Here is a 27,894-nt window from a genome sequence, read left to right as displayed (position 1 = left end):
TGCGCACGGTTATTGATGATCACGTCAAACGACCTTCAAGTACACGCGCAGACACGTGCACACATGTGCCAGTCGATTCCGCCGATTCTGCCTCATTAATTCAAACGGTCTTGACTTTCTAAACACCATAAATCACTCCAAGACTCGCGGCTCCACCCCTTCTCACCTTTCCCTCTACCTTCCACTTTCTCTCGACTTTATCTTCCCCCAATCTCTCCCTCTGTGTCGTCTATTCTCTCTTCAATCACTCACATTCTCTCTCTTCCTCTCGCTTCATTTGGGCTTGTGTTGGGTTGGGTTTGGGGGAAGTTCTTGAAACTTTGCAGTACGCAGTTTCAATAGTTCTCTGATGAATTGGCTGTCTTCTATCGGCCTGAAGATTAGCCCAAGGGCAAACCTGTGTTTCCTGGGTGCCACGCTGAAGATGAATAACTGTTTATTAACCCAATATGAAGTGACTACCTCATTATGGGATGCAGGTGGCTCAAGCTGGTCAACATAGCCCCCCCCCCCCTCGCTCTCTCCTCACCTTCCTACTCCTGTTCCTCTCACTGCCAGCAGATAAACCAGCAGCCTGATGTAATGTGTCAGGGTGCATTTGGTTATTTTTTTGTGCTCCTGACAACCCAGGAAATTGGCTTTTCATCTTACAAAAAATAAAAAAAAATCCACAGCACTCTGTATATTAGGGGGCATTCATCTTATTATGAGGGGCAGAGGGTAATTGGAACTTTATGCATTCGTTTTATGGCCAACGTTTGGCGGCGCAAGATTTACTGAGGCTTTCTTTTTTTCTTTTTTGTGTGTGTGCGATGTCGTTTTCAGGTGCAGATGTGACACATTCTGTGCCAGGCTTGAGTTGGAAGTGAGAAACAAGTGCTCTAAGAGGAGTCACGGCTTTAAGTGCTGCTCCAAAGTGCATCCCTCTTTCGCTGTTACAAATGCCTTCAAAGGGACTAAGGGGAAATTATAACTGGACAAACAATACGGTTACTAACGTTGAAGTGACAACAAAAAGCAATAATAATCCAATTCGGTAGTTGTCAACTGTACTTGATTAAGCCAGTATGTGAGAGTAGATGACTTGAGCTGAGAGAGAAACATAAATGCATACAAAGAAAAGTGAATCAGACAAACCCGTGTACACTCGTCTGTGCAAAAACAGCATGAATGAGTGAATCTTTAGAATGAAGAGGAGAAATAGGATCAAGCTTGAGGTTTACTATGTATTCTGTTGGATTAATTTTACCTGCAGAAACGTATCTGGCCACTATGGGGCAGTCGACAGGGTAAAACAGATGACACCTGATAATAAAAAGTCAGGAGTGGCACCCAGTGTGGTTTCCCGCTGCTGTCGTCCATCAGCCTCAAGGTTTCCTGCATATCTTGGGTTGTAACTTGGGGTTATTTGAGTTTTGAAATCATTTCAAACCAGTCCAGCCATTCTCCTCTGACCACTTCTCTTCTCTTCTTCTACTTCTGTTAACTCTAAGATAATGGTTGTGGGGGAGAAATATTAAATCATAACACCCATGCCATGTTCATATTCCCTTTCAATAATTATGTCTAAATGTGCTGAGATGTTGCCGTGTGTTCAGATGATTAGATATTTGCATTAACAAGCAGTTGAACAGGTGTACCTAATAAAGTGACCGGTGTGTGCACATGTTTTGAGCTCTGGATTTGGAGTTTTTGGCTCCACCTAACCTATAAAGGAAATGTACCACCGTCTAGGCAAGCTACTATTAAATTGTTTTTAAAAGTGGCTGCCACCTGTGGCTCCTAAAGGAACTGTGAGCGGGGTATAAGATTGAACCAAAAACAGTTAAATGGTAAAGTAACGGTCATCAACATTAGACTCTGCTGTGTGTGTGTGTGTGTGGTGATTTTCTGTCAATCTGAAATGTGTAAAGTGATCACAGCGACGCAAGTTCTGTTACAAAAAAAAAAAAAAAAAAAGGGCGTTGAAATGTATCCTTGTGCATTCTTAAGTGGAAATCTCGGCCCATCTGTGGTGGGTTAACACTCCATATACCTGCATATTATGTAATGAGGTTTAGCTGACATTCATGATGTAACACAGTGTTATTTGCTTCGAATTGTCATCATATGTGATTTGCATTTACACACATTTGTGCAGAAATCAACACAGCTAGTTGTACCATGACACTTGACCATACAGGCTGCTTAAAGGTTTGTAATTAAGGCTCACGTAACTGCAAAAGACGGCAATAAGACTGTAAACATTATTATGCCATGTTTAACTTTATTATTTTAGAAATCAGTTCATTTACTCACTTGGCTTGAAACATTGACAGAATGTTGGACAAGTAAAGCTAAATTGAGTGACAGTTAATATTAAATATAATCACAATATTGGGCCGGTGGCTTGTTTTTCCCTGTGATTTTTTGTGATCACAAAAATGCAGTCTGAACTCATGAATACTGCTTTTTATTCAGCATTTTGGCTGAATTTCACCCTTGCATCAACACCACATCCCGCCTCCACCTGTTCACATTAGCGACGTGCCATGTTCTCACCAAATCAGTGTGGGTGGATTTTCTCCCATGTAAATACATACATCTGAGTTGTCGACACCCCCAAAGGACAACAGATACTGTGGTAGGCAATATATATATATTTAGTATTTCATTGTACACGTTATAACAGTGAGGACTGAAAACTAGTTTTGAAACAATGAAAAGAATGCCAGATAGATAAACCACTTTGTTTTTACTGAAGCAAGCTGAGCACAGGAGAACAGCTGAAAATGACATAGTACAAGGTTTTTTTTTTTACCGACTTCCAGGGACAAATTTGTGAATTTAATGTAAAATCATGTCAAGTATCATCCTGCGGAAAAGCTGTGGTAAATGTCAGCCGACACTGGACCCGCGTGTAAACAAAAAAAAAAGAAAGAAAATGAACAGACAAAAAAGTTTCATTGACCTGAGACTAAACCAAACAATTAAAAAACCTTTTTAATTTATAATTCAGTCACTGAGATTTCGTCTAATAGAAGGCTTTTGCAGAGTAATTACGGAAAGTACCGGTGTGCACTGTGTGTGTGTGTGTGTGCGTGTGTGTGATAGTGACTCAAGATAGTTTCACGACACCAAAATCAAAACAAGTATCTGCAGAAAGTGTGACTGGCATTTACATGGAAAAAAGCTACATCACCACATTATCCTGGAGAACGTGTTTGCTGTTCTGTCTTGGTAGAAATACTGAAATATAAAAAGCAATACAGCCTGCGCTGAGAAGTCAAACACAAAAACCAAATGTGCTTCTTGTCTTAACATTAAATTTTCCATATAAGGCATGAATTTGTTTTGTTATAAACATTTTTTTGGTCTTTGCCCTTGGTTATCTAAAAAGCAATGTGCACTTGTCCACACCTGGAGTTAGATGGAGCGTTATTTACAGCGTTTCCTCTCCGTGACCACATCAGAAGTTTTTGTTGTGATTTTCCAGCTTTTTTTTTGTTTTTTAAAAAAGTCCTCATTTTTAGATATTTTTCCATTCAGATTGCTGCTGCTGTTTTCACCTTCTTTCGGTATTGACACGCCACCAAGGACAGAACATCACTAACTGGCTTCTCACTCAAAATGTTAAGCATAGACACTTACGAGTTTTTCAAATGCCAGGAAAAAACAAACAGATATAAAATAAAGGCAGGGATCGAAAAGAAATATTCAAAGACAGTAACGAGGGTTCAGGATTATCAAATTTTAAACTGTTAAGCATAACATAACAACTCATTCAACACATATAATATTTTCCCATTTGCCCGTCCCCAGAGATTGTTCTGTAGCCAAAGAAAATAGGCGTAGAAAAGGGGAAATCCACTCTCCATGAACTTCAAGACCCCTTAGGAGTTCATCTTTACATATGAAAATCAGCTTCATCTTTGCAAGGCAGGGGGTCTTATGTATACTTAATGACATCAGCTCTCTGAGACTCCATTTCAAAAAAGCTGCAAGTGTAAGTGTGAGAGTCTGTAGCTTCAACCAGTCGTTCAGTTTTCCAAAAGCAGGGCAGTAACGGCAAACTTGAACTCCCAGGCTGGGACAGTGGTACCTCTGCATAAGTGTCTATGTATCTGTCCGTCTCTGATATAATAATCTACTTTCTATCAAAGGGCTCTGGTAGCAATTTGTAATAAAAACGTGGCACCAGAAAACCAGCCAGGATAAACCACAGGAAAATGCCCAGTCCGCCTTGAGAGTTGGATGTTCCTTCACTCCAGAAGGGTCCATAAAGACAGGAAGTCAAGTTTGACTCCCTCTGAAGCCACAACTCAATCTTCCATGCGTCGTGTCGCTCCAGATCCCGCCTTGTCTTCTTAGCTGGTTAGCTAGCTGCACAGTTGCGCCAGCTCAGGTTCAGGAGATGCATTGGGAAGCTTGGAGTTAAAGATCTGCAGAGCCTCCTTGATGCGCACCACCTCTCCCGCTGACAGCTTGAGTCGGTGACGCAACAGACAAGAAAACAGGTCCAGCGGTTGCGGCGCTGGTGGAGAGAGGCGGTTAATCCGGTCTCTCATCTCCAGCAGCATCAGAAATGCCGCGTCCTGCGTCCCCTGCGTGTAGGGATAGTCAAGCTGGAGAATCAGATCCTTGATGCCCTCCGGGTCAAAGTGCATGCTGTATCCAAACACCTTTAGCGTGTTGATCTTCATGTACCCCAGGTTTGACGTCTGGTCATCCAAGTCCATCGGTTCATAGAAGAGAGTCTCATTCGCCGTCGGGTCATCCGTGACAATGCGGCTTCGCAGGTAGATGTGCACCGTTTCAAAGAAGGACTTCCACTTGTTGCCCAGAGACAGTGTCCAGTTGTAACACTGTGCCGTGACAACGGCGTCCAGTCGAGTTCTCTCCCAGTCAGGGAAGTCGGGCTGGTTCACTGGCATGAACCAGCTCTCTGAGTGACTCCCGCCAAAAGGATTCACATAAATCGCAGGCACGGGCTCCAGCGTGGAATTCTTAGTCAAGCATATCTGGAAAGAAATGCCCATCAGCATGTGGATGAGATTGGACTTGTTTTTGTTGCTCTTGAGCGTCAGCAGCATTCTTTTCCTCCAGCCAGGATTGAACCAACTCCCCAGGCGCACGTCATTGCTGATGTAGATGGCATGGACCTCTATTCTGCTGTCCAGTCTCTGAAGCAGGTACTTCACCTGAGGAGGGACACACAGGTACACATACAACATTAGAACACAGGGTGTCTTGTACTGTACTTGTATAGAATATCAGGATAATGAAAGTAGTGGTGGATTCTTCTTAAACTGGTGCAATAGTAAAGACAATAATAAATAAACATAAGACAAACTAAATAGGGCAAGGTGAAACCCACAAGATGTAGTGCACAGGAATGCAATTGCATAACAATAGATTAGACTGTAGTTATGTTTGTGAATTCCTGTCCAAGTTAAGAGAAGTACTTATGTATCATTTGGTCCACAGAGGTTTTAGCACCAAAGGAATCCTGCAAATATATATATATATATATCCACAAACTGTATATAAATATAAAGGATCAGAACCTCTGCATCAGGCATGTCCAGGTCAAAGTTCAGGTAGTGGTCTAGGGATGCAGCAATGCTCGGGTGGCAGGAACCAAGATGGAGAAAGTTGCCGTGGTGACAGGCTCCACAGCGGGTGGAGTTGTCGGCGGCGCAGGAGGAGCAGGAGGTGGGCGAGGTGCCCACGACACAGGGAATGGCTCCCTGGCAGGTGGGCTGCTCCGCGGGGCAGCTGCAGCTCTTCACCTCCTCAGAGAAGGAACCCAGTACGCCATGCTCATTGCAGTATAGCAGCGACTGGGCCTTGCTCAGCCAAAACCCAGCAGACCTGCAGAAAGGAGAGAGGGAGAGAGAGAGAGAGAGAAAACACAGAGATTAGACAGCGCTCTAATCCAAACATTACAGGCATTTTTATAATTTTATCCAGAAGACACATAAAAACCATCAAATCTGCTTTAATTTCCTCAAGTTTGGACAACAGTTGCTCTGTTTGCGTGCATGAGCCAACAGATTTAACATTTATTTTACAATTGCTGGTCCAAAATGTCCTACTTTAACTCCATTAGCTTGGGTTAAAGTTTAGAGCTTTTCATTGGCCTTCCAGCAACATTGCATCTGATCTTACTTGTATTTCATTTTATTTCTTTTTTACTATGTCTGGTGCTGTCACACAAAACATGTTCCTACGTGGATACTTGGGACAAACTTGCACAAATTCAAGACATCATCCAACTGCCATCATGAACAGCGTCCCAGAGAATAGTTAGAAATGATTTCGTCAATACCACTCACTCCTAAGTTGCAACGTATTGTGGCCAGCATGAGTTGCCGATACTGCAGCGATGATTGACAGCCTCACACAACAGGTCCCGGCAGAACGGCCACTCAGATGCTATGTATGAAATATTTAGTTACATTTGCAATCGACTGGCTGTATTTTTAAGCGCTGGCCGGTTTCCTCAGGAGGCTCCGCAAACACAAGCTGAGGGAATTCTTGGCAGGGTTCTCAGTGAGTATTGACCATCCACGGCTCTGCCTCCAAGCTGTAATTGGACAGTTGATTGTTTTCCGTTTTGGTGGCAAAAATATATGCGTCCCCATTTGAAATAACCATGAGCTGGCCTGCACCTCTTCATGAAAACTAATGACTCTGTCTCGCTGTGAGTATTGGCAGCTCTGTGCATCTATCTGCTGGGTGACACTGAAATCTAAGAGACCTCTACAGTACTTTATTTCTTTCTGCATTGTGATTTTTAATGTGGCATGGTAAATCCATGTTGGCTTAAAGGGCTGATAGGGTAGATTTTATTGCCCCTCGTGGGAAATTTGCTATGGACTCGACAGTGTCTGTTGTATAAAAACAGGACACACGGTCAGACACTAAAACAGAACAACAAATAGAAATAAAAAAAATGAACAAGCCAACTAAAACATGCCTTAGTGGTGTTGTTGTTCAATGAAAAGGGGGACGAAGGAATATTTGAAATGGTTGTGTCTGCTTGGTGGGATTCTCTGTTCTCTGCTTGAGCGGGTCCAAAGCAGGTTTGTCTGTGGCTTCCGAGGTGGCCCCATGTTACTGGAACCATATGGGACCTGCATAATTTAGTACCCAAGTAGCCTGGAAAGGGTACGAAGTGGGCGTGAGCTTAAAGTGTACAAACACGGTTGTAACCACCATGCATAATCCCACTTGGGATCCACATTGTCAGCCCAAATCTAACCCTTATTGTCATGCTGGCTGGGAGGGAAGGAGCTGATATTAAGGGTGAAGGACGTTGGGTCTCAGATGATGTTTGGCACCTATCTGATTATAGTTTGTTGGAAAATGTCCGAAAAATGCTGACTGTCTCCAATAATCTCCATAGGTGGAAAAGTCTGTTGCTTTGGGCCCTTGACTGACCTTTCCTGAGAAGAGGATCTGCACTTTCTGGGTGACAATGACGGTTCTGAGCCTTCACAGGAATGCGGGCATCCTCACAAGGAGTCCATCTGCACTATGGTCCAATTATGGATGACCACTGGTGAAAGATCTTAAAAACACTTGGGGTCAAACATCATCTCCTCTTGTTTGTTTGTGTTGAGGATGATGTACCAAGTTGGGACGAGCTGTGAATCATTTAAAGCCCACATAGACCGGAAGCTCCAATTAACGCTGCGTTTGTGTGTGTATCTGCGTCATTACCTTGTTTATGAAACCCTAAAGTTTCAGAACAAACAGTTCAGCCACTGCTGAGAAAATAGTGTTGTATTGTTTTCCTGGGCTCTGCGAAGCGGATCGGCACTTCCTTAATTTGATGTCATTATCAGAAATCCTCACCACTCCTCTCACCACCGTAGCGCCTCCTGGTGCGGGCACTAGTCCGGGCACATCCGGTTGCGTACATTCAACCGCAGAAGAAGAAGAACTACTCTCGTTGTAGCTGCTGAGATGCAGAGCATCCACCGTGCCAGAGGGGGAGCTGTGTATCTGAGAGCTGGCCTACCAATTACGTCACTTCCAGGTACCTGGCCAATCACAGGACAGTCCACGTTCTGGGGGTGTGGTTTTGGTCTGAAACAGCGCGGCTGACGAGAGTGTCAGTGAGGAGATATTTTGATCGGCTCGTTTGCAGCGATTAGGAGGTTTTTAATCATGAAAACAAGTTTATATATGTAAGGAGACCTCCATAACTAACATACGTGTGATACAAGCATTCTATGTCACCTTTAAAATAAGGATACAATAATAAAATAAGATGTTGATGGTTGTGAGCACAGAGAGAATATATATCATTCTGATTGCTCTCTGGCTGCGGCACTGCTTCCAGCAGGGCTAAGAGTTCTGCATGGGTCTGGGTTCCACCTTTCTAATGATAGACCGGTTTGGGAAGAGCCTGTGAAGAACTCCACTGATTGTTAGTGTAATACACGACTATTTGCTCCTCTTTAAGTCCAAGGTGCTGCTTCTATTCTTTCATTTTTTGAATTAAACTGCTTCACTGCATGCATTGCATTTTCATGGGTGGCAACCTAATTCCCAGTCTGCTTCATATCGTTTCTAAACAGGATTATTAAGCCCTGATTTGACACATTTTCAGGGAAGAGAAGCTGTTTGGTACGACTGCAACAGAGATGAAAATGGAGGAATGCATATATGACTATACACTTATAATAAAATTCAGACTGAAAATTAGCTCTGCTGAGATTCTATCTCCGGGCTACATTCAGGAAGCCTCACACAACATTGGCCCAATGCTCCAACTATTCCTCACCCTCAGGCCTGTGTAAATAGACCAAAATGAACGATGATAAAACAAATGGCTTTGTGCAGACTAAAGTAGGGAGCTTTGTCAGCGGAGCAGCCCCTGATAAGTTGCCGCCACTGCTGCCGTGCAGGGGGTTAAGCCTCTGAGTGACAGGGGCGAGGCACAGAGAGGAAGAGAGAGCAAAGTGACATAAAGGTAAGTGAAGCGGAGAAATAAAGACAGAAAATAAGGCGAGAAGTGCAAGAAGGGGGGAGATGGAGTGATGGGAAGAGGAAGCGGACTGCCAGGGAAATGAAAGTCCTTGGTAAACAAGTGCCGAGCTGTCAGTCAAGGGAAGGACTTGATTACAGCGTGCCACACAACTGCGTTCCTCCTCACCCGGCAACAGCGTCCACATCTGGTAACAAGCGCTTCTCTCTCTTGCCTCTCTGGTCACCATCCTGTCATCATAATCTACTGCATCTGTTTTATCACAACCCTTTTCTTTCTTTCCTTCCCCACAGGTGACAATGAAAAGAGAACTGCGAGGTCAGTCTTTAAACTAATGATTATCTGACTCTGGGGGTTTGGTCTAAAGACTGAATAAAATACATAAATCCTACCTTTTACAGAATTTTCCCATTAAGATTTTGAAGGAAACACTGTTCCTCTGTGCTATGGGAAACATGTAAGTAAGCTGGAGTTTGTGAAAGGACTTTAATAGTTGACTATGGGGGAGAGAGCATCATCTGCATAGAATTGAACAATAATAACAATAATAATAATAATAATAATAATAATAACAATAATAATAAAAAGCTGGAAAGTCATTTTTTGCACTTAAAGGGAGCAGCAGAGCATTGAATTAAATAAGAGAATTAACATAAGTGACAAAATATGTTTTTACAAGGCTAAAATCATTTTTCATTTTCAAGTTCATGACCCGCTCTTGCTGTGACAGTGAAAATGAAAAAGAATGAATGTGAATGTGGTTAGTTGCACACACAGTGCTGCTGTCACTCATTGGAACAGAAATATTTCATCAGAACTCAAACTATATCATATCAGGACTTAGTTTATGGAAGTGAGAACTTGCATGATATGTTTGATTTTACCGAACGCTGCATGTCTCCATGATGTTATAAGAATTATTTGCAGGTTACCCATCAGACGCCAGTGAAATGAGTCTTGGACAAATATGTGAAAAGCTCCCTTGGCCCATGTTCATGCATTTTTATGACATTTTTTCAATTTGTTAAATGTGGGTAAGGCTCCGTTTTCTTCATAGCACAAATTCTGAGTATAAAAAATAACATATAAACATATTGAAACTCAGCTGCTTCTCCTTTATGTTGAATAGAGCAGCGAGAGAGAGAGAGAGCGAGCGCTGACATTATACCAGTTTTTAACGTCCATTCACTGGCTGCCTCTCTGCTTTCAGAATTGATTTTAAAATCCTTTTATTGGTTTATAAAGCTCTTAATGGTCCCCGGCTTCTTTCTGCTTTATCAGATTTGCTTATATCCTGTGAATCTTCTGAAAAGCCCGAGGTCATTTGGTTGTGGCCTTTTAATTAAACCTTAAGCCAGAACAACAACTCAACCACAGCCAGGCTTCTTTTTTATTACCTCAGTTCACATCTGTGTAACAGAATCCCTGAAGACCTGAGGGCAGCAGAGAGAGTCAACTCAAAGAAACAAGTTTTCAGTCTGGCTTTTAATTGAATTTTTCTTTTTTTTAATAGTGTAATGTATTGTGTTAATGGAGTTCAAAACATCTATTATTTAGTATTTTATTATTATGTCTGATTCCCCTCTACCAGTTTTGGATGGAGCTGTCGATCCTAAATGACATTATCGACCTTAGTGTATCACTTTCCTCATGTCTCACTGTTGAGGAGCCTGTAGACCCAGTTATAACAAACCGTACATCTCATTTTGGGTTATTTTCCCTGAGTGAATCCCTGTGGGTTACCTCTCTCGGGGCAGGCTGATGCGAGGTTGCTTGGGACAGCGTTTGCTCAGCGTGAACAGCTTCCTGATGATCTTCTGGGCCTTTCCGACCACCATGGCGGTGGTGGACTCCAGCTGAGCGTAGCGCTTCTGGAGGGACATGTCCGCCGACCACAGCTTGGCCACCGTGGACACGTTCAAGAAGCGGTCCGTGGGCAAGCGCTTCAGGAAGGCCTTGAATTCATCTGCAGAGAAGCAGAGGGGAAAAAAAAGACAACAAAATTATGGTTGTATGTTTAATTTAAACGTTAACAATGTTCCTCTGAGCATTGCAAACCTGTTCACCGCACGCTATTCCATCCCCCAGTGGCTCGCGTGGATAATGACTGAGGAGCTGGGGGAGTTTCATGTGTAATTAGAATCCCAAAAAAAGAGCTGTTATGTTCCAATGAATTGCCGGCACAAAGAAAACACCTGTGCTTTAATCTGCGCTTACACTTATCACACCGTCTGAGGCTCATTGTGTTCACAGTAGCATCATTTGCAACGTTGTTATTTGGTAACACTTGACATGCGGCGGCAGACGGCGCAGTGTCATGCACACACGTTTGTTTATAGGTGACGATCTATGATCAGATTACAAATAAAAGCAGGCAGTAAAATGCAGACAGCGCGCACACACACACACGTACACTGTTGGTCCTGCCTGTTTGTGCCATGATGTAATGTTGACTTCCGTTAATGAACAAGCTTTAAGGATTTATGATGTCGTCTGTTAACATTTTTTGGGATAAAAACAAGTGTTCAGTAAAGGTGGGAGATATGAACTTCAAATTATATCAAGATATTCCATCACATTTTCATAATAACAACATTTATGACGATATTTCACAGAATTTCAAAATAAAAGCATCTGTGTTGATATGGAACGTAATATGGAAGACAAAGAGCTCATTATAACTCAATATTATGTGTATTATTCCTACTTGTGTGATGTTCCGTTCTATATTCTTCATGTTTTATTATTGTTAAATATCGATCCTCCTCTTCCGTGCTTGTGTCTTTGTGGCAACATTCATTGGTAGATATACACGTTATGTCTCTGGCTTTTTTTCCCGTCTGCTTTTCAGACTTTTCTATTAAAAATGAAGTAAGTGGTCTGTCTCGTCTCTGTGTCTCTGATTGTATTAGGCTGCTGCTGCCGTCGTCAGTGAATTTATTCAGATTTTATTTGTGTAACTTTGTGAGTGGAAGTTTACGTCATGTCTGCGTTTAGTAAATTCATCCGACTGTTGATGCATCCAGCTTTGAAACACAATGAACATCACCAGACCATGACAAGGATAAAGTAAACATATGATTATTGTTATATATCTTTTATTATCAAGGAAAAGACTCCTTGGAATTGAACACAAGAATCATAAGCTACAATTCCTGGAGTCTTGCCTCCCTTTTTCTTGCCTAATACTATTCAGAATAACATTTTTTACTTTTCCCTGATGGGTGCTTTAGTCGGAACACCTCCTACATTCCTGCACTAAATACACGGACGTCTATCCCCCGTGCGGCAACAGTGAAGAGAGAAATTCAAAGACCGTAATAATTTCACACGCACGTGTAAGTGTAGAATCTCCGACACAGGAACAAATTGCACTGAGAATATTGTTGGCACATTAGACACCGCTTGTGCACTGCGCCGCGTTTGCCAGGAATGTTCGGCGGTAAAGATAATTTTAGTTTTTATTATGAACCAGTGAACAAATATTATACCAGGGCAAAACCCTCCAGGATACTTAAACCTATTATTTCTCTTCCCCTCCAAAGCCGGCTAAGTGAGAGCTTTTAGGAGTGTTGTTGTGCCGGAGAACAATATTCCCATGTGCTGCTGTTGGCAGAGAGACAGCAGGGAAGCCCCGCAGCCAAGCCGACCTGAGCTGAGAGCAACTGACAAGACTCAAGCCTATTACAGTGCTCAGTGATCCCCGATGACACAATGCTCTGTCTCTCTCCATCCTTCTCTCTGTGCACGATCTTTTACTTATGGACGAGCAAGTTGGTGATGTCTCAGCGTCTCTGTTGGGTTGTGTGTGTGTGTGTGTGTGTCTCCCTGTGTGTTCCTGTCTGTCAGCTTCGAACTCTCTCGCTCCTCCCACCTCCTTCATCTCTCCTGTAACGTCCCCCGCTCTCCGTGCTGACACGGCGCTGAATTAGGGCGATGTTAAAGTGATAGTTCGGTTCTTTTTTGAAGGTGATGGAGTTGCTGGAAATGTTTGACACCCTCATTTAATATGATGTCTGAAGAGTGTTGAGACAGAAAAACAGGAATCCTGGCTCACCTGAGCCGTGCCTGCGTCCTTTACTGCGGCACACACACACATCCATCTTTGTTTGTCCACCTCATCCCGCATTTATTCATTTTTTCCTCCAGTCACGTTCTCTCAGCAGTCCTCAGTCAACCCTCCCTCTAACTCAGTTCTCACACACTCGTCGCTGTAATCACCAGCACTGCCATCATGCTGGAGAAATTTGTCCCTCTGTTTTTCCTCCCTTTTTCTGACATTTATGACCCCATGTTCCGGATTTATGGACAATTTGGCTCGCTCAAAATCACTCCAATAAAGAGGCCAGGGAGGGGTCGTTTCTATGATGGCTGACCGTGCCGGGCCTGAAATCTCCATCTCTGGGGCTGAGTTAGTGATTCATAACGTCATCAAGCGAAGACGGCAGCTCGGTGACTGGCAGCCTGAGTGAGGGCCGTTTTCAACTCCTTACAAGGAAATTGAAAAAGCCAGAGCAAGGATTCAACGAGGCTAAAAAGTCACAGCGTTGTGGGAAATGAAGAATCTATAGTGCTATACTGCTTTTTGGACGTATTACAACCAGTGTTCGTTAAGACTGTCAAAGCCTTTGGTCTTTGTTGATCACCTCACTTTGAAAAGAAAGCCGTGGATTCATCACGGCTGTAACTTTATAACGTATTCCCCTCTCCTCATCTTGCTTCATCACGTCTTCCTTATTGTAACCATGGCGACAAAGGTCTCTAAGGTCTCTTTTGGTGCTGAAACAAACTAATTTGTGCCTCTTTGTAAACTCAACACTTAAAAGTCCAGAGAGGAGAATCAGCTAATTAACATCGTGGTGGGCAGATCCACTGTTGTCTCATCGGTATGTTTAATTGTGTCATTTTGTGACTTTAGTGTCTGAAATCCTTTTGAACACAAACGAGGCAGCATTAACACTAGCAGCTCCTGTGTCCTGCCTGCAGGTCGTTTGTTTCATGATTTATTTTAATAGTTTAGTTTAAAGACTTTGATGCAGGGGAAAGTGCCAAAAAAAGGTCATAATTGTGAGATAAAAAAAAAAAAATCACAATTGTGAGTTTAAAAAGTCACAGTTCTGGGATAAAAAAAAAAATCATAATGCTGAGATTAAGAAATCGTAACTGTGAGATTAAAAAGTCATAATCCTGAGATAAAAAGTCATAATAGCGAAATTTAAAACAATCACCAATGACCAATAAATGTTGCTCAATTTCATACACTGTACCTTTAAGAGTGGGAAACTATATTAAGGACATTGAGTGGCATAAAGTGAATATAAAGTAGTCACTCCTACCAATCTCGGACTCAAACTTCAGTGACCTCTTCCATTCTAAAGTCATTATCTTCAGCGTGTGTAGCACTTCCACACTGGCTGTGTATAATATCAAATAAATAAATAGAAATCTATCAGACAGATGGGCATAAATCAATTGTAACCCTTGTACATAGTCACTGTCACAGCATCTCTGTCACAGCTGGAATTAGAATTGATGGGTTTGTAGCTACCTGCCATATGTAGCGGTGAGCGCTGGTGTGTGGAACACCTCATCTTCTCTCTTAAGATGTCTTTTTTTTTTTTTTTCCACTTCCCTGTGCAGTGCCCCGGCCTGTCAGTCACATCTAAGTGACGATCCTCTCATTAAATCCCACATGATTTCTCGCAACAACAACTTCAATAATCATCCGTCTCCCTCTGTGCCTTTAGCTCGGTTGCAAACGTGACAGAAAATAAGGCGTTGAGTTGGGAATATCTTCTGGCGAATGCAGCAATCGCTCTCGCTTTTTTTTTTTCATTGTCCATTGATGCGGGCTGGGTGGAAAAGCGAGGGTTGGGTAGAGCTGAGCTAAAATCTCCATATACTTCAAAGATGCTCTGACACATTAAAGGCGCCATGCAGCAGGCTTTGCTCACACGATACTGACGCCAGGAGGAGTTTATGTTTGACTCACACTATCACTCCCCTGTATTATAACTTGTGAGCATGTGCTTTCTTATATTCAAGGAAACTTTGCCTTTACAATCTCTTTCGGTTTACAAAACATCATTTCAAGAAACATCTTCATACCGGAGTGAAATTATTCAAAAGGTTGTAGCACATTATGCGAGGCCTGCATGTGGCGCTGTAACGCTGCCTCAGAAATACACCAAACATGGATAATATGCATGCATGTGTACAAACTCCAGACACAAGAAGAGGACGACGTCAGTGACACAGATGGGGACCGCGAATACAAGAGCAGGAGGTGGAGCTATGACGTCATCATTGATGATCATCTTTGAGAGCATTTTACGGCTTCCAAAATGCCGGGTTTGGTGGATTCGTCTAAACTCGATCTCAGACTCTCAGGTCTGTCACTTAAGTGTTTTGATTAATGACAATAAAAACACTTAAATGACTCAAAGTACTATTTTTAGTTTCTTCTCTGGCATGGTTCCAAGTGAGCTAAGGCGATACTGTGCGTGACATCGCCAGACTGCCGGCCACTGATTGGTCAATGGAGTGCCGTCACCGGAAGACACATCCGACGCAAGAATCAAGCCGAACAATGCCGAACTCTAGATCAGTTAAAAAGACTTAAAATTCGTAAAAATGTGGGTTAATCTCCAATGATTATCACGGAATTGTCTAAAATCTTAATATTTAACAGAGGAGTCTGGCGTATTTAGTGACAGCACTGAACAAATATTGATTCTAATGATTCATTTACACTGAAAACAACTGCTTTACAAGTCACGGCAGTGATGACTCCGCCCACGTTGAGTAGACTATTTTGTAGTGGAAAACCAACCTAAACCGTGCCGAGGTGCGTCGATGCGAGGGGTGGAGCTGGGACCATAGGTGAAATAGGGGCTTAATTACTACACATTACACAAGACGTGCCAGTGTGCAGGACTTCTTCCTTAAACATCAGTGGTTTTACAAAAACTCTTTCTGCCAGGATATGAAGACTGAAAGACGCTTCCTAAAAGTGTTATCCATCCATGGTGCTCTGCAGCGTCAGTCACCCCGGTGCTCACACAGGACTCCGTGTACTAACAGCTCTCATTCAAATTCCTAACCTGAATCTCTAAGCTCCAGCTTTTCAGTGGAATACAAATGGAGAGAGAGAAAGAGTGACAGACCAATTCCCTCCATGTCAGGCATTGCTGCAGGGGGAGGCCATGGCTTTTTCTTTAAGCCGGAGAATTGCAACTCACTTCGACTGAAACCGACAAACAGACAATGTTACACTGGTGTGGCATCAGCTGTGTGACACCCAGATGTTTCCCCCCCCGTGAGTCCTGACACTGTAACACACGCGTATGAATCCATGTAGTGACAGATTTCCACTTAACATCTCAAACGCACTCACTGACATTCCATTTTTTATATGAAACCACAGCATAAGTGAGAGATTGGCGACATTTCTTTCTGCTAAACCAATATCTGCAAAGGCGTGATATGTCATGGAAGAAATACTATGAGTGGGGGGGGGTCTGCTTATTGGACTCCAGAGGGTGATTGTAATCGGAAAATAAAAATTGCCTTGGTGTTGTACCGTCAGCTGCCACCAAGGATCAATCTTAATTAGTGGCACCACTTTGCCTTTACTTGCAGGGTTTGTGAGAAGCTTGTATCTTCTCTTGTGTTTTGACATACGAGGCTGAGAGGCTGAGAAATATGGCTTTCTCTCTTCAGCTTCTCAGAGGAGGCGTAAAAGAGCTCCAGTAATAGGCATGATATAGCATTTATTTGTTCACGACTGATGGATTTCGATAGTGCAAATGTTACTTGTGTTGTGCAAGTTGCAGACGTACCGGGGATTAAAGGAGCGACTCTGCTGAATATGATGTGAGGGATGTGCTTTCATTTCACAGGAAGTGAACCCAACAGACACAAACATGGCATCACTTCCTATTCATTCATTTAAATCCAAAGTTATTTATCTTTACTTACTTTGTACTTTTAGCAAAAAGCACAACAATGTTGAGTTGTTTCCTGCAATGCTTTAATCTGAAAAGTCAAACAATGCCACTTAAACGTAGAATTGGCATAATTATTATTGCATCAATTGCGCATAACCATTCGGCATAACGTCACTCAAGAACGTCTTTTTTTCTGACAGATTTTGAGTGCGATTTGATCTGCGATAAAAGTAAAGCTTCAGTTTTTCTTATTTAATCTGTTATAGATTTCAAAGTAGATTACCAGTGACATCATTAAAATATTAACTTCTAATGCAAGCATTTATTACGAATTACAACAATTTACTGTTTACTGTACGGCCCTTTTGTAGAATCAACAGCCACGACGAATTTTGAGGACCATGACTTTTAAAGGAATCAGCAAATGTGTTCAAGGTCCACCAAAGAAAGGTCTTGTGGCCTACCTGAGGGTCCCGATCCAGTGTTTGGGACTCCCTGATTTACGGGACGCATTGAAGAATGTGGGCAGTGGCGGTTGCACGGTTCGACGCGACATCTCCTTTCATACATAAACGCAGCATTGATGAGCCTCAGAAATGTCACTACGGTTGAACCGTGATCAAACATCGCACGCGACGCTCGACAGAAGTGTCTCGGGCGGAGCGGAGTGTACCGACGACAGCCTGCGTGTACAGAGAAAATCAGAGATTTACACTGATGCCACGGCTTATTTCACAATCTCAACCTCACTATGTAAATCCATCCAGTGCCACTGATGATTACTGTCAGTATCAGTGCATGTGTGAATATGAATGTGTTTATTTGTGTAAGTATCTATATTATAGGGTGCTGGAATAAGCACCGGGGACAAGTGTATATCCTGATTCTGCCTGTTGACTGACAAGAAAAATAATTACAGACTTCTTCTTTTTTTCTTTTTTAATGCGTCTTTTCCTGATTACACAAGATGCACGAGGCTTCTTCCCGTGCTGGTGAGGGAGCGGATAGATCTATCTATCTATCTATCTATCTATCTATCTATCTATCTATCTATCTACCTACCTATCTATCTATCTTTTAAAGGTAAAATCATTGCTCTCACAGGACACAGGTAAGACAATATAAAACACCATGCATTTAATTACATTTAAATGCGATGTTGGGTATAAAATTAAAGCACTACATTACAGAAACTGTCGCTAAATTGTAACGTCCTTTACACGCAACTAGAGTTTTTCAATTGAATTTAGGCAAGAATCACGCTATACGGTTCGCCCCAGCTCTGAATAAAGGCTGCTGTACAGACTGTGGGACACCAGGTCTCTAACTAACTTAAAAAGTGACAATTTTCTCACTCTCTTGTTAAAATCAGATTCACAATTTAATAATCCAGATGGAGCGCACAGTGGCTGTCAGCTATTACCTGATGCACCAGATGGTTCGTTACACGGAGCGATCTGTAGCAGCTTTGGTGGAAACTCTGCGGCTAAAGGCTGATGCTTCTGATACAGAAGCAGCTGATTTTCTTGGTGGTTCTTTGCTTTAATTCGTGGCCTCTTTTATACCAGAATTAGCACGTGTTTCAAAATAAACTGTAAAACTGACAGGAAAGGCAAATGACTCATTCCCTTTTTTGGCATTTCTGATTTTTCCTCTATAAAGCGACATTTCTCGACAGTGTTGTTGCACACGCTGTTCTTGTTGTTTGACCGGTTGCTTGAAAATGTCTGAGCTCATGCTTCACATATCTACAGGTGTGCCACATGTTTTATGTGCTTGTCGCGACATTGGTTGAAATGGAAACACGGGGATGATGAAAACCACTTTCATGATTGCTCATTGTTTTCCTTTTGCCATTTTCAAACTTTAAGTCGACCCAGTGAGCCTCAGAAATCCTACTCATATCTGCATGTAAAAATCCATAAACTGTAAATGAAATGTGAACATACACTTCCTGCTGACAGACAAACTCCACTTTTAAATTTTGAAACCAGAAGTTCACAAACATCACCTGCGACCAGGCTCCAATGTCAGTGTCACAGTGTCCACTCATATCTGTTGTGTTTTATCATCTATTTTCTTCAAAATGGGAACAAAATTTACAAATGTCACATCATGTGCTAAAGAGGAAGACATAGCGCTAACAAATTAGACTAAACGGTTCTGTTTACAGACATTAGGCTAATAAAGACATTGAAAATTCCAGGTTACCTGGAGACTGGAAGACTGTATCCACTTTTATATAGGATCTATTAGAAAACCGTGGCTCTGTATTTTCCTCCAGGTCAAACTCGGCCTTCCCTTGTTGAAACAAACACCTTATGAGGCCAGTGCACCTTTAGCATCGCTGCCAGAAGATGGACTACACCTTCCTGACTCCTGCCGAGAGACGAGTAATGGATAATAGATTCAGGTTAACACCAGAGGGAGGGGGGGGGTGTTGGCTGCTTCCACCTGAGGGGGATCACTCGTTTCCAGCACATTTATCTATGGAAGGTGGACAGAAGACACACGGTATGCGCCATTCAACGATGCTCTGTTCCACACTGTTAGAGGCTGTGGCAGTAAAATGTAGTTTTCTGTGAGCGGCTGAAATCTTCTCAAGGATATTTTAACAGCAGCCATTAAAGAACAGGAGAGCATTATGGGTTCACTTCCCCCTGACAAGCACCGTGATTGAGATATTGTGTGAAGACGAGACACTGTGGTGTTTTACTGCCTGCAGATCTGTTAAATTAGACAGTGTTTGAATGAAGGATGTGGGGATTCACTGTCAGGCAGAGTCAGTGTGTGTGCAGGTCTACATGGGTGTTAGAGCTCTAACTAACAATTATTTTGCATGGCAGACTTAATTCACCCCGACACACCCGCGCACACTCTCTTAGATCTGACAGCCAAAACCTTCTCTCGATCTAAAAACCTGACCGAGCCCCTAAAATGTGGAATGCCTTACACATCCAACTCAGGTTTGCTGTCTCTGTAGACGGTGTTTAAAAAGTCAGTTGTTTACAACAAGTATTTTGGTTAACCTTCTGTGCCTACATACACTTCCTTTAATCTCCCGTTACTATGTTTTTATTGGACTTACTCTCTAATTTTTATAATCATTCATCTATTTCTTGTTCAGTCCACAAACATGTAGAAAGATATTGATCTGTGTTTCCCAAACCTCAAAACTATGATGTTCTCAAATGTCCTGTTTTGTCCACAAACCGACAAATATTCAGTTTTAATGACGTCTTTTACGATTTGGAGAAAAGAAACTAAACAGAAACAATCACATTCAATAAGCTGAAAAATCAGAGAAAAGTTGTTTTAGTTGTTTAACAAACAGAGAGATAGATAAATAGTTGATGACTGATGTAATAATTGATGAATAATCATATAATTGTTGCAGCTAGTGTGTGTGTGTGCATGTATATCTATAGTAGTGAGGACATTCTGGATTAGGTTTTAGAATTTAGTTGTGAGGGCTGAGGTGAGGTTAAGGGGTTGGGAATGTATTTTATGGGTACAAGAAGAGCTGAAACAATTACTCGATTAATCGTTTGAAGCTTTTTTCACGATTAAAACAAGATTTCTGATTCTTTCAGCTTCTTAAATGTGTATCGTTTCTTCATGTCTTTGCTCCACAAATAAATCATTAAAAGTGAATCATTTTGGTTTGTGGACATAACAAGACATCATCATTTCCAGGTTTGACAAACGTTTTCTGACATTTTATGGACCGAACGATTTACTAAATTAATTGTGAAAATAATAAACAGATCAATCGATTACGAAAATAATCGTTAGTTGCAGCTGTAGGTCTTTCTTAAAGTTTCACTTTGTCTCAGTCTAAAGCGACTGCTCACGTCACATGGAAACTAATGCTTTCAGCTTTTTTTTTCTTCCAAATGATGAAGTAAAAATGTCGAGAGTTTTTTTAACATAAACTTACTAAAAAAAAGTATTTAGCTTCATTACACACAACATTGCAAACAAAGTACTCACACTAGGGTACATTAAGATTTGTGTTACAAATCAAATGTCCCTGTGTGGAAAAAAAGTTTTGATTGAATCTCATCAGCAGGTCATTAAATACCAATGTTTAGAAGACGACAGCATGGACAGACATAGGTATGACAGCTGATCAGCCAATAAGAGCATCCTCTACATCTGAACTGTTGGGTGATTGGTTCATTTCTCCCTCACTAAAGACCACAATTCCTTCACAAGTGGACAAAGAGGCAAGAAGAAGTGCAAACTTCTTCTCTAGATAACTTATTTTACATTCTCCAAAAAGTTTATGATTGAATTATTGTTCAATGAGGCCCAAAATATCCTGCCTACACCCCAACATTAATGTTTAAAACCCCTGACAACAGAACCACAAGATGTTACATCCAACCATTTCTTCTTTTTGGCAAAGGCGACAATAACACACTTTATGCAGAGAGTGGAAATGAGCCTGAACAAAAGCTTTTGCTGTTATACTCATTTATAGGATTTATTGCCACTACCCTGACAGTGGGATGCAGGAGACTGTGACAGACCATTCACAGCAGGTTGGAACACTTTCGCCTTCAGTGCTGGCACAACAAAGACTCCATACACATCCAGCATTAAAATGTGTTTTTTTTGGTCGCCTTGTGTCCTTCACAGTGAGTTTTTAACGACTTCTTTGTGAGATGGAGCAAAGAAACCAGAAAATATTCACATTTTAGAAGCTAAGAACCAGAGTGATTGTTTTACTGATAAATCGATGAACAGACGAGTTGATGTCATGATTAATAATGAAATAATTGTTGCTGCAAGTGCGTGTACATGTCTACAGTAGTATAGTAACTCTATCCTATACTGGATATTCTAACGGAACTGAATGATAAAGGAGATGTGGCTGTTGGATTGACTGTTTGACGACAAATCATTCAAAACCACATCTAACTCAGCCCATAATTAGCTTACTTCTCCGTCTCTGTGACATGTTGCTAAGTTACCAACACTGGCAAAATTGAATCAATATGACAACCTTTATATGATATAAACCGCGAGTGCCAGCTAGAGATTTTAAAAATATCATTTAATTACATCTTCCATCCTTAGCTAACCTTCAATTAAAGATAATGGTGTAGTTGCATGCATTGTATATGAGTGAATTCTCTTTTCCCAAAGGAAACTTTGTCTTCATAAATTATTATGTTTTTTAATCTGTGAGCAAGGCTACACCACACGATAATCTTTGATTTCATTCGTCTGCATGGCCTACAGCAGCAGCCTCCTCGATATCAATAAAGGATACATGGAGGACACACGCACAGCGGTGGCGAACCATGGTCAACCTCCACTTAACCAGTGTGAGGCGCTCCTCAGCAGATTAAGACCTCACAGATTAACGGGGAAACCGTTGTGGGGTCTGATGGTTTGCACCTAATAAATTATCCCCTGGATATTCCCCAAGGTCTCGGAGAGCAAAAAGGAACCCAGATGGGCCCGGGCTGCGTTTGACTGTGGGCAGATGGATTTTAACGAGTCACCCACTCAAGCTGCAAACAATCCCAAGTTATGACATTGCTTTGCTGTTTATGTTCTTACACCTTTGGCATTATGGGCCAGTTTGTTTGTACGCGTGAAGGTGAAAAAGGCCAATCGCGTCAGTAGGGTATTGAGCAGGGAGGGCAGCTCCAATGGAACAATGAAACTTACTAATATTGTAATTAGGGCTGCAACTAATAATTACTTTCGTAAATCAATGTTCTCGATGTCATCGAGTACTTGTTCAGTCTGTAAAATGTCAGACTATGTTGAAAAATCAGTGGACAGCATCATATTGTGCATGTTTCTGGACCAAAATCCCCCCAAAAATATTTAAACTTTATTTTATTCAAGATGTCACATGGAGAATTAAAGCTCTTTTATAAGTAAGACTTAGAAAAGCCCTAAGGAACATATAGTAATTGTATATAGTAATTATATCTGATGAGGAGACTTTTTGTTTTTGCAATTTATGTTTAAAGCTGTAGTGTGTAACTTTTAAAAAGTGTATTGATGTCTGTTACATTCAGACTTCAGACCCTTGCTGTTGCACAATTTTATACTGCAGCATCAAGAGGCTCCACAAACAGTTTCAGAAGTGGATTCTACTGCTAAAAATATTTTAGATTATATAATATATAACATTTATATAATATTTTATTATTTTTTATTTTATTTTATCAAGATCACAATTTCACCTGACCACAAAAGTGCCGTCGTCACAGGTCAAAATATCATCAAAGAAATGAAAATATATCAAAATAGAGAAAAAAAAAAGCATGTGATTTCAGTGACTGGACACAAGCTGCAGTCATTTGTAAAATTATTTTGTTTTTGAGTTATATTTCTTTATATAGTGACCTTTATGTACCTCAGTAGTATTAAAAACTTAAATAAATACTTTGTAAGTACAAAATGTACATATATGTACTTTACTTTGTTATCTATATAGCAAATTTGACTCTGTATTTAAATGGTGCTTTTCTAATCTTAATGACTATGTTTTACACTGACAGTTTCACCCATTCACGTGCTACCGGCACAGCTTGTCAGGAGCAACGTGGGGTTGAGTGTTTTGCCCAAAGACGAGCCGGGAGTGAAACTCACGACCTTCCAGTTGAAAGACGACTCACTCTACCACTGAGCTGCTGTCGTTCCATTCTAACTCCTCACTTTCATTTTCATTCAAAACTTGAGTCTTTTGATACTCAAGTACAGTCGTTATACTTTAGGACTTATACTACCCTTTACTACTAAGTATTACTACTGTTAAGATACTTTCATTCAAGTCCCTCTTTATAGACGTAATAATACACTAAAGCTATCAATGCAGAAGTGCAGTCCCTCCTCAAACGCTGTGGAACCTTGATTAAAACCCGCTCGCTCGCTCCAGAACATATAGTCCTGGTGGGAAATTGTTTTTTTTTTGATGAAGTCAGCCCGAAGGCTGCAGCTCTTACAGTACAAAACGTTCAAGTCATTCATTTGTTCAGTGATATCAAGGGCCTTTCAGCTGTTAGTCATACTGTGTGTCTCCCTTTTTCCTTTCTTTCAAATGTATTTCTCGTGTTCTCTGAAAGCACCGCCTTCACCGTCTGTCTGGACTGACTCGGTGGAGAATAAGCTGAAGAACGCCTGAAGACAGCCATTTTGCTCCTTTCAATCCTTGGGAGCATTCACCTCGTGATTCTTACATGCTGTGCTCTTAAATTACCACTGCTTTGAGCACAAGTGGTGGGAGCTCTCACTTGCTATACCTTCCCAGTTATATGCTGCTTCATGTGTGTGTTTGTGTGTTGTGTGGGATTTATTTTTATTAACCTCCAACCGTGGCATGATAATAAGGCTTTAACAAAAATGTCCACAGGAATCCCCGGGCCGAGCCTCGCGCTCAAAGACAATGAAGCAATAAAAGACACAGATGCACACACGTTGCCTCTGTAAGAGCCTTGTGTGGAGAGCAATAAAAACACAAGCACACACAAAATCCCCCTTTCCTGCTTTCATACATCATCCCCCTCACTTGTGATTGTAACCGGTATGTTGATGTTTCACGTAACCAGATCTCTCCCGTGCTAAGTTTAGCCTCCTTTTTTTTTATTGAACCACAACGCATCGGTGCTGCCAACCACATCATGTCCTACGGCAAAGCTACATGCGAGCTACACATCTTTGTTCTCGTGCTGCGTCGGACTAGAAGAAGAGTTTAAAGTTGGCCCGCAAGACACCTCAGAGGTTTGGAGCCGAGGGCAAAGTGAAGGCGGGCAACGGATGGGGATGACTTTGCTTCCTGCAGAGGGTCAGGAGGAGCGTCAGGTTAGAGACGATTGGCTGAGGACCACAGTGAGAGATGTGGGATGTGGCTCTGGTTAGTTCGAGGCCAAACCTCTATCCTCCAACACTTAACACCTAACCTTTTGCACGCAGCTAGGGAAATAATTGAACAAAATCCCAGTGTGGAGCCCATTGTGAATCTATGAATTGCAAATGTGGTTCCAATTACCGCCGACCAATAAGATGTCAGCACCGAGGTGAGTAATGAGGGGTTATAAATAGCCAGTGTCATCTGGTGTGCAATCAAAGGTGAACATCACAGTGTAATGACCGAGCTGCTGACTCATGTCAACAGATATAAACTGCTTAATGAATAAGCCGCTTCATTAATGACACGGCAGCCAACGGGCTCATTGAGACACTAACTGTTCAAGCTGTCTTTTCACAACTTTGGCTCATGGTGCACCAGGCAGTGGATGGAAATGTATCGATGAGGGACTTGGATTATGTCCTTAAATCAGATTCTTTGAGACACAACGCATAATTGATGATGAACGTCTCTGATTTAGATTTGGAAAAAAAAGTTTTGTTGTTTTCTGGTTTCTTCTACATTCTTTCAGGGGCAACATTTTTAAAGTCTTTAACTGTCTGATCTTTTATAGTAAAAATCATTCTACTTCTTCTTCTTCTTCTTTTCCTTTCAGCTGCTCCCTTCAGGGGTCGCCACAGCGAAATAAACCTCCTCCATCCCCCTGTTCTCTGTATCCCCCTCTCTCACACAACCAACCTCATGTCCTCCTCCACTACATCCATAAACCTTCTCTTTGGTCTTCCTCAGACCTCCTGCCTGGCAGTTCCAACCCCAGCATCCTTCTACCAATATTCTCACTATTCCTCATCTGTATATGACCAAACCATCTCATTCTGGCTTCTCTGACCTTATCTCCAAAACATCTAACATGTGCTGTTCCTCTGATTGACTCATTCCTGATCGTATTCATCTTCGTCACTCCCAAAGAGAACCTCAACATCTTCATCTCTGCTACCTCCAGCTCTGCTTCCTGTTTTTTCCTCAGTGCCACTGTCTCTAGACCATACATCATCAATATCGAATAATCTGAAACAGCTATATCACCAGGTATTACACTCATGCTATATATACGGTATGTATTCTGTTACTCAATGTCTATATTGTGTATTCTATTCTTTCTTATCTTAATAGTCCATATTTTTCTATATTGTACATTCATAGCTGTTAAAATGCACATTTATTATTTGTTACCAATACATTGACTTAAAAGTCCCCCATTGTGGGATTAATAAAGGATTATTTTATTTTATCTTTATATTATATAATATATTAATATTAATATATAATATTAATCTCAATACATATACTTATACTATATCAAATTGATATTTACATTTCAACCAACTATGTTTGTTTATGCGATACTGAAATAACACAAATATAAATATAAATGTTCTCCACACAAACTGACAACTGACATATTATTGTGTAATTAATTAATAAACCTCCAAATTAGCACCAGTTTTGAAAATGACAGTTGTTTCAGTGACGACAATAAGTGAGTTAATGAATGCATGTCGTAGCATGGACATATTATTATATTTATTATGCATTATTGCAATTTTCTATTTAGGTAGAGACATTTATAAGAAATCCAGTGGACGTCTGGACGTTCTGGAACAGTAGCTACTTAAAATAAAAATAAAAATAAAATTTCTTGTGCAAAATAAATTCAATCTACTCTAATCAAATAAAGGGGGCAGCACTACAGAGAGGGTGAAGGGCAGAAATGGGAAAATGATCTGAGCTTCGGGACATAAAATGGTGAAGTGCTCTGGGGAAAGTGCCGCAGTCGTCCACAGCAGTAAAACCAGTCCCTTTTCACAGTTGTGGCAGTAAAGTAAAAATAAAAAAGGAAAAGATCTGGACACCTAAAAAGCCTCAGTTAGAGGACGTTATTTATTTATTTCTTCTTTTTTTTTACCACAAAGGCGTTTCCTCAAACTGCCGATACGTTCTCAATGATAATCAACTGTAGGACTCCATGTAAGTAAATATTCAGCATGCCTCAAATCCTTTGTCTTTGTTTGTCTAACAGAAAAACCACCACAGATAAAGAGTCAGTATTCATCTATATGAGGAGGAGCCTTTGTGCTTAAAATGTCACCCGACAAAATGTATGGATATAAAGATAGATAGATAGACAGATAGACAGATAGATAGACAATTTCTCTATTTATTCACAACATAGAGAACAAGTATGTACTGACGTAGCTTTCTCCGCCATTATCCCGCCGTAAACTCCCTCTTCTTCAGCCAGGTAACTTCCACTCAAGTTTTTCCTCATTCATTTGAGCAGCGCCACCGTGAGGAGACAAGTAGTAACGCCTGGCTGAGTGAAACTGGCAGGGACTGCTTACTATAGAGCGCTTTAGGACGGACGAAAATATACGGGCAGTAGACGGACAGTATACGGCTGATGTGTTTCCATGAGATGGTGCCACTGAGGTAAGTTTTAGTGCCCATCCACCTCAGAGACGTGGTTAAAGGCAGCTCAGCAAATGCTCTTTGGGGCCAGAACAAGAGTAAAGCCACACATCACACCGCTCTCTCTGTAAGGTATGGCTAAGCAGTGTGGAGGAGGCCCTGGGGAGCAGAGCTGAAGGGTTATTAAAGGGGATGACATCACAGAAGGAGTTGATGAGGGACAGGAGGAGGAGGAGGAGGAGGGGGGAGACACGTGTGTGCAAAGTGAAATGTTTGTGCCTGTCATTTTTCTGTGGCATTTGTAAAAATTAACAAAAGAGCACCATTAGTTAAAACCCTCGGGTCATTACGGAGAGACACACGCTGACCCTCCAGCTAACAGAAAACAAAGAACAAAAATATTACATTTTCATGAACGTATTGATTATTTGGCTTTTATCCTCTCAGCCAGGCGCTCTGTCTCTCCTCCTCTCTCCGTGAACGGGAGCACAACCCATTACCATGAAGACTAAATGATATAATTCCTTGAAAGCGCGCATTATAAATAAATGTGAAAGCAATTTTTAAAGAATGAAAATTAAAAATCAATTACCCAGGTTTTATGTTGTCATGGCACTGGGAGATCGAATTTCTTCTGCTTGCAGTTCCATGTGATCTGT

General features: G+C 41.4%; 1 protein-coding gene across 1 annotated transcript in view; it reads right to left on the bottom strand.

Annotated features, from left to right (window-relative positions):
• Nucleotides 1-2,246: 2,246 nt before the first annotated feature.
• brinp2 (bone morphogenetic protein/retinoic acid inducible neural-specific 2) overlaps nt 2,247-27,894 on the bottom strand; it is a 176,381-nt gene continuing 150,733 nt past the window's right edge. Inside the window, exons 7-9 of the mRNA XM_044031466.1 lie at nt 10,724-10,946; nt 5,547-5,853; nt 2,247-5,180 (exon numbers count right to left, since the gene is read on the bottom strand). Of these exons, the coding sequence (XP_043887401.1) occupies nt 4,359-5,180; nt 5,547-5,853; nt 10,724-10,946 (1,352 nt within the window). The 3' untranslated portion in view covers nt 2,247-4,358. The remainder of the gene's footprint in view (nt 5,181-5,546; nt 5,854-10,723; nt 10,947-27,894) is intronic.

The sequence above is a fragment of the Solea senegalensis genome, linkage group LG1, assembly GCF_019176455.1.
Source record: "Solea senegalensis isolate Sse05_10M linkage group LG1, IFAPA_SoseM_1, whole genome shotgun sequence".
Taxonomy (NCBI): Eukaryota; Metazoa; Chordata; class Actinopteri; order Pleuronectiformes; family Soleidae; genus Solea; species Solea senegalensis.
Note: the sequence above shows the minus strand (reverse complement) of the source record. Positions and strands in the feature narration are given on the sequence as shown.